Source organism: Macrobrachium rosenbergii, chromosome 14 (genome assembly GCF_040412425.1).
Source record: "Macrobrachium rosenbergii isolate ZJJX-2024 chromosome 14, ASM4041242v1, whole genome shotgun sequence".
In the NCBI taxonomy this organism is placed as follows: Eukaryota; Metazoa; Arthropoda; class Malacostraca; order Decapoda; family Palaemonidae; genus Macrobrachium; species Macrobrachium rosenbergii.
This window is the reverse complement of record NC_089754.1, coordinates 2,520,366-2,528,668: the sequence shown is the minus strand read 5'-3', so window position 1 is coordinate 2,528,668 and position 8,303 is coordinate 2,520,366. Positions and strand designations below refer to the sequence as shown.

General features: G+C 43.8%; 1 protein-coding gene across 1 annotated transcript; it reads right to left on the bottom strand.

The window, feature by feature from the left end:
- Positions 1–4,827: 4,827 nt before the first annotated feature.
- Positions 4,828–5,448, bottom strand: LOC136845657 (craniofacial development protein 2-like). Its single transcript, XM_067115807.1, has one exon. It carries the CDS (start codon positions 5,446–5,448, stop codon positions 4,828–4,830), a length of 621 nt encoding a protein of 206 aa, XP_066971908.1.
- Positions 5,449–8,303: the final 2,855 nt, after the last annotated feature.

Sequence of the window (8,303 nt, the reverse complement as noted above, 5' to 3'; positions counted from 1 at the left end):
ACACAAATACATTTACTCATCCTTCCACACTACAAAGATATTAAAATTTATAATAAGTAATAACTAAAAAAGTTTTAATTTAAATTCGAAAAATGCTATAAGGGTTTTTCTTTTATTATTTATTAATTTTTATATTTTAATAATTAAACCACACTTCCCCATGAACAACAAAATCGGAACGACTGAAAAGGTAAAAGATTCTGACAAAATTTCATTCATTCATTTATTTCCAAAAGTTGACAGTCGCTGTTGGTCATACTTTGGACACACACAACACGTCTGACTGTTATTGTCACCTGGCACTTCGAGCACTCGGGAGCCGGGCCATGTGGGCTGCTCATTAATTGCCCATGTGTCGCACGAGTATGGCCTATTCTGAGACTTGTTAGAATTACTTGTGCATGTGTCTCTCCCTGATATGATTAACTCCACTTTTCAACATTAGGTTTAATTTGTTTTAATTTATTACATAATCAGTAAAAGCGATATTCACATTTGATAGTGTTGTAAAGTCACCACATCGGGCGCCAGGATAGTGTTTGGAGGAGGCGCCATTGATTAAGTCTCCGCTGAGCTTGTTTTCTTTGGTGACTTCCCATTTTTTCAAGCTCAATTAGTCACGCCTAAAACGTGCCAGGTCACGCATTTTAATCATTTTTACTTTATGCGATTTATACAAATGTCACACATTGTGTATCACATGTTTCTTCATTCACAGGCATCAAGACTGTAGGGGTATATTGTAGCTCTGTATGTTTTTGTATTGTAATTTGTACTCGTTCACTGCATATTATTGTTTATTGTTTCGACCTCAGGTCACAGTCAATTCCATTGTCTCTCACGGCCCGGCGTCAGTCGGCCGCAATATAAGCTGCCTGGATCTGTAACAAAAGTAGCAGTAACTTTTTACCTGCTCGTTTCTTTGACACCTTACAGTGGTGACCCCGGAGTATCCCGAGCCAAAAGCGGACTCACACGGCGACTTAGTCTTGGCTCCAGGATTTCTCCAAAACGCTCTTAGCGGCCTAAACACGGCGCTGTAACCAGCGTTTGAGCGTGCTGACTCTCGTGGACGGCGTACCCCACCAGCGTCACTAGCGGAACCCATGACAGGCGACGACAGTGTGTACTGACGCGAAAGTACCCCACTCCAGTAAGGGGTCAAAGGAGGCGAGCATGGGCGGATATCCTCCTTCAGGCAGTTAAACATGGGAAATGCGGACTCGGAGGTTTACCTACCTCCCATCACACCAGCGCCCAACACACGATGGCGGGCAACACAATCGCGGGCCGCCCTCACCGTAAAGCTGCTGCCGTTTACGCAGGGGGAACCCATCGATGTGGCTGCGCAGGGTGGAGAGCCACTTCAGAATTGCGGACCTGACGGACGAAATCCTACAGGCCGACACAGTGCTCAACGCCCCTTCCGAGGACGTGTACAGAAAACTCATCTTGTGGGTACCCGAAACACACACCTCACATACAGCACCACAAAAAGTTCCTCCTCAAGCTTGCTCCCTGCCCATCGCCTAACGGGCCGCCCCAAATATCAACCTTGCCATAAACCCACGCCACGACCTCAATTCAAGATTCTTGGGGCATGGTCAATAGATCTCCTGTCACTACCAGACTTGGGTGGCACCTCCAAGCGGCAGGAGATAACTTCACACGGAAATCTACCTTCGCCAACTCCCCGGTACGCAACCAGATCGCTCACCCCACACCATGCCTGTCGAGGACCTCATAGAGACGGCGCAACACCTCACAGACTCCGTCAAGGCTTCACAGCGGCTAAAACTGGCCACACAGCCGGTCAGCTCCGTCCAGCCTAAAGAGGACGTAGAGCAGCCCGTCAACGCCATCGCCAACAGACGTCCACCGAACCACAGCAGATGGAGGTCCCCGGCTTCTGTCGCTACCACAAGTGGTTCGGAAAGGACGCCCGAAACTGCCTGCCGCCCCTGCTCATTCGCCCGTTCAAAAACGGGGTGGCGGCGGCCAGCAGGACAGGCTAGCCATGGCAGCCGAAGAACCCAGGGCCTCAAAAACAGTAGGTTTTACGTCCGCAACACCGTCTCCGGCAGGATGATGCTGGTCGACACAGGGGCCTTTAAATCGGTCTTCCCAGCATCCAGAGGACCGCAACCAGACACCAGACCCGGCCGCTTTCGGTGGCCCGAAACACTATCCTGGCGCCGATGTAATATTTGTAAAGTCACCACATCGGCGCCAGGATAGTGTTTCGGCGGCGCCATTAATTAAGTCTCCGCTGAGCTTGTTTTCTTTGGTGACTTCCCATTTTCTTCAAGCTCAATTAGTCACGCCTAAAACGTGCCAGGTCACGCATTTTAATCATTTTTACTTTATGCGTAATTATACAAATGTCACACATTGTGTATCACGTTTCTTCATTCACAGGCATCAAGACTGTATCCATATTGTAGCTCTGTATGTTTTGTATTGTAATTTGTACTGTTCACTGCATATTATTGTTTATTGTTTCGACCTCAGGTCACAGTCAATTCCATTGTCTCTCTTTATAACCAAGCGTCAGCGCAATATAAGCTGCCTGGATCTGTAATAAAGTAGCAGTAATTTTACCTGCTTTCGTTTCTTTGACACCTTAGCAGTGTCATGTGGGTTGCTTCTTTGGCTGCTTTATCTGCCTCTTCATTTCCTTTGATCCCTACATGGACAGGGATCCAACATATTTCTTCATTTTTCCATTATTATTTAAGTTATGGAGAAATAAATTTATTGTACAATATTTATTTGTAACTCTGAACAGCTTCTATAGCGCTTCTCGAGTCACTAAAAATCACAAAATTATTGCATGATCTTTCTTTAAATACTTTTATAGCTGATGCAATTGCACACAATTCTGCTGTGAATATTGAAGCATTATTAAGAAGCCAGAACTGATAAGTTCTGTCCTGGGACACTGCAGCGTATCCCACCCCGTGCTCTGATTTAGATCCATCTGCATATATTGCGTCATGTGGACCTTTTCGGCTTAGATGCCCTATTGTATGCTGTCTATGGTGTTCTGGTGTATATGAGTAACTTTTTGATAAATATTTCAGGTGTGTACAAATTCTCATTCATTGTCCAAGGAGGAGGTGATTTTACTATTAAAGGTACTAGTTATATTTACATTCAGTGACTCAAACAATTTTCTAGCTCAAATTGGGAAAGGGGGAGAATGGTTATTTATAAATACATCTCTCAATTCAAATTTTTTTTTGTTGGAGAGTCACTTGTCTGAACTCTTAAGAGCACTCTCTATGGAGAGACAGAGGCAGTTCACCACATTCAGCTTGCAAAGATGATATTGGTGATGATCTAAAGGCTCCTGAGCATACTCCAAGGCCTTCATTGTGAACAGGTCTAACATTTTCAGTGCTGCATCAATGATAGACAGAACTGTTGCTTTATACACTACAGTAAGGGTATATCTATTGGCTCCCCAAGTAGTGTTCGATAGTTTTTTAATTAATGTTCTTTGACATTTTGATTTCATTTATGTTATGTGGGCTTTCCAGTTCAATTGAGTATCAAATACTAAACCCAAAAATTTTGCTGTTTGGCTAATTGGTATACTATGGTTTCTGATTTATAAAAATATTTGCCTTTTTTCCACTTATTTTTATAAAACATGATTGTTTGAGTTTTATCTGTGGAAAATTTAAAGCCTACAGATGAGGCCCGTTCATCTATTTTTACTATGCTTTAATTAATCATTCGTTCTGCATGTTTTATTCGAGATGCTGAGTAATGTATGGCAAAATCATCCATATACAGGTTACTTTTAATGCCAATAGGTAAGTTATTACTGATATCATTAATTGCTAAAGCAAAGTGTGCTACTAAGGGTGCTTCCCCTGTTGAACACCATCTTCAAGTGGAAATGTTCTAGACAGAACATCATCAGCTCTCACCTGAAAACTGCGATTTGTCAGAAAGTTTTGTATAAACCTAGGTAAATGTCCACGGATGTTGTTGTTTTGTAAAGATTTTAATATAGCATACCTCCATGTAGTATTGTAGGCTTTTTCACTGTCAAAAGAGACACCTAGAGTAATTTGTTTTGTTTCAAAACCTTCATGTACAGTATATGATCTTCTAAGTTAGAGGGAGAATCTAGCGTAGATCTGTTACACTGTGACCCGAGCTGAGTGGGAGTCAAAATTTCATTTTCTTCGAGTGTGCCATGTTAGTCGAGCATTTACCGTTTTCTCTAACAATCTGCACAGGCAGCTTGTTGAAGAAACTGGTCTGTAATTATTTACATTACTGGGATCCTTTCCAGGTTTGGGGATAGGAATTATTATAGCTTTACGCCACTCATCTGGAAATAAACTTCGAAGCCATAAATGATTATAAAACTCTACCGTCCTTCTCGCATCTCTTTCCTCTTCTTTTAAATGATTCTTGCACCCCCTCCATTCCACCACCAATTTTCTCCTCTCGACACTCCATACCCGCTGGTTCTTCCCACCGGTTACTCTGCTTCCCCCACATATATTTCTCTCGTCTGCCCACATATTTTCAACTTCTATGTTCCCCCTTTCCTGCAATCTCTCTCTCACAGTCCTCCTAAATTGCTCCCCCTTTTCTCCATGTAGTTCCCAAACCTTAATTCTAGATCTCATCCTCTCTTTTTGGGTCCCTCCCTCTCATTTTCAAATCCATCACTACCAACCTATGCTGTTTACCACATGCTTCTGCCAAGATCGCTTTGCAGTTCATCACATTGCTTTCGTCGGCTCCTCTAACCAGGATGTAAACTATTTGGCTTTGCACTTTTCCACTTTCTCATGTTATCAACTACTTATCCAGCTTCTGAAACCATGTCTTCATACAAGCCAATTCAAAACTCTGAGCCGTCTCCAATATATAATCCCCATCTTCACTTCTGATTCCAAACCCATGGCCTCCGTGTACTTCCTTATACCCATCTCTTCTCTTTCCCACCCTGCCATTCATATCAGCTCCTATTATTAGTCTCTCCTCCTCCCTAATGACAGCCTCAAACTCTTGTCCAAATAATTCTTTCTCTTGCTCTTGGCACCCCACCTGAGGAGCGTATGCTGCTATTATATTTGTTACTTTGTCCTCTATTATTATTGGAATCTTTAAAAGCCTATCATTTACTCTCTTCACTTCTACCACTTTTTTCTTCCAGTTGTTATTTACTATAATTCCAGCTCCATTTCTTCCCTCTCGTGACCCGCTGTAATAAAGCTTATACCCATTTCCCATCTCTCTAGTTCCACTCCCTTTCCACCTAGCCTCCTGCACACATAAGAAATCTATCCGCCTCCTCTCCATCACACCCACTATCTCCCTCAGTCTTCCTGTTGGGGTACCAACGTTCCATGTGCCTGCTCTAATCTTCCACTTACTTCTTTGGCTGCAGTTGTGAACCCTGTGGCACCCCTCGCCCATTTATCATGCCAGTAGGGGGATTCTGACGCACGTCGCTTACAGGGGATGCCCTAGCCGCATTCATATTTCTTACATCATCAGGCATGGTTCACTGTTTGGCAAAGGGGTTTTTATGACCGCATCGCCCTTGCTGTCATCAACCACGGTTATTGGCTGCGGGCCTTGCCTTTGACTAAACAGTCCACCTGCAAGGCAGCAGTTTCCACAGTTATTGGCAGTGGACCTGGCCTTTTACTAAAAAGTAAGACTGCAAGGCAGCAGTTTCCACAGTAATTAGCAGTGGGCCTAGCCTTTTACTAAACAGTTCACCTGCAAGGCAGCAGTTTCCACAGTTATCGGCAGTGGGTCTAGCCTTTTACTAAATAGTAAGACTGCAAGGCAGCAGTTTCCACAGTTATCGGTAGTGGACCTGGCCTTTCACTAAAAGTAAGACTGCAAGGCAGCAGCTGTCCTTTTAGTCGACTTTTATGACACACAGGACCTACGGTAGTTGTATTCTTACACCCCTACCAACAAGTGCTTTCATTTTCAGAATACTGTCCTGTAAACAATGTTATAGGCATGTAAGAACATAATTTAAATGAGGTCATTTATGTGAGGTTTCCAATGTATGTGTTTCAATACTGATGACCTGTGTGCAAAGGGCGGGGGATAACTATGGAGTTACTAATGATCAGTGTAGAATACTGTTAAAAATGACATTTTAATAATAAAATTAAGTTTTATATATACTTACCAAGTAATTACTTAGCTATCGATTATGCTTGCACGGCATCGTAAATTCCAAATTCGCGGTAATGCATCAGTTGCAAAGGGGGGGACGGGTCCCACCCACTGCAACGGGGGAGTAGGAGCGACTAACCGCCTGGTGTCATTCCATTTTATTGCTGCACAATCCATTAAAAAGGGGAGGGAGGAGGGCTCTGATTCAGTTATTACTTGCTAAGTATATCTATAAAACTTAATTTTATTATAAAAATGTCATTTTTATATAAGTAACTTACTAAATAATTACTTAGCTGAATCCCACATTGCAAGGGGAGTGGGATGAATGGACTGATCTATTCAGAAAAACATTAAAGGAAAAATGACTTGAACAGAGAAGAATGGCTAGCATTGAAACAACGCTTGTCTTTCCTTACCTGGTAAGAGAGCTACGGCAGAAGAATACTGCCTCTGGTTAGTGCTCATCTTGACCTGTAGTGGCGCGGCGAGGAGCCCAGAGCCCAGAGCTGCTCTACATTAGTGAAAGTCTTGCAACAGAAGATGTGCCTGATTGCTGACAATACATACGCAGTACCACAAATCAACAACCAGAATTCGCCGCCACCCGCCCTGACACGACAGACCACTGCCCATTCACAGAACTGGTGGGTACTCCAGGTACAAAGTAACCCCAGGTTCCCCAAAAAAACTCGACACCCTACATCAAGACGAAGAGACAGAAGAGAGACAGGATCTCTATGCTTCTTCCCTCAACACCATGCCAGCCACTGCTAAAAGTCCAAGGGTACTGTAATTTTCAAAATCTGTCTCCACTTCTTTCAAATAATGAGATGCAAAGATCGACTTGGACCTCCAAAAGGTCGACTGAAGAATAGACAAGAAGGATAGATTGTGCTTGAGGTGAGAGAGGTAGCCACTGCTCTAACTTCATGAGCTTTAACTTTAAACAAGGGAAAAGAGTCTTCCTGAATCCGGGAATGCGCTTCGGAGATCAAGTCTCTAATAAAGAATGGAAGGGCATTCTTTGAAAGGGGACGGGAAGGTTTCTTGACAGAACACCAGAGATTGCTAGCAGGTCCTCTGATCATCTCGTTCCTATGTAGATAGTACCTCAGGGTTCTGACTGGGCAAAGAACCCTCTCTTCTTCATCCCGTCATCCCGGCCCAGGATATCCATTAAATTCTTAATATGTAAGAAGCGAGGCCAAGGCTTAGAAGGTTCCTCATTCTTTGCTAAGAAGCCTAAGGTAAAAGAGCACACTGCATCTCCCTGGGAGAAGCCTACTCTCTTGTCGATTGCTTGCAGCTCACTAACATGTTTGGTCGTAGCCAGGGCTACAAAAAAGAGGGTCTTCCATGTAAAGTTCTTGAGGGAAGCAGAACTGAGTGGCTCAAAAGTGGGGCTCGTAAACCACTTAAGGACTGAGGTAAGCATCACTTGGTATCCTTTGATGTCGGACGAGGAAAGACTTCTAGAGGTCCTCAGGCAAAGGAGAAAGTCCGCAATCTGGGTTAAAGAGGTCTCAGAAGATGAAATGTGATGTCTGTTGCACCACTGACAAAACACTGTCCACTCTGACTGGTAGACGTTGCAAGTAGATTGTCGCCTGTACTTTGCAATAGCTTCTGCAGTTGCTCTTGAAAAACCTTTCGCTCTGATGAGTTTCCTGACAGTCTGAAGCCTGTCAGAGTGAGAGTGGCCAACCCTTGGTGGTATCTCTTGAAGTGAGGTTGTCTGAGCAGCCAAGGTCTTTGGGAAAGCAGCCTCGGGAAGCCTACCCGACTCCTTCGTGGGCCAAAATGGCGCTACGAGTCATAGAAGCGTTGCGGTGTGACATGAACTTGTTGAGGACTTCCCTCACCATGCTGAAGGCAGGAAGGCATAAAGATCCAGACCCGACCAGTCTATGAGCATGGCATCCGTCCATCGCCCATGCCAGGGGATCCGGGGCTGGGGAGCGTAAGAGAGGAAGGCGACTGTTTCTTGAGGTGGCAAACAGGTCTATGGACAGTTTGTCCCACAATCTCCAGTTATCAGCAGGGTTATAATACTGTAACCATATTTACATAATAAAATACCACTTCTCTAATATATGCATAAAGAACTGACACTTAAATAAACTAAGCAA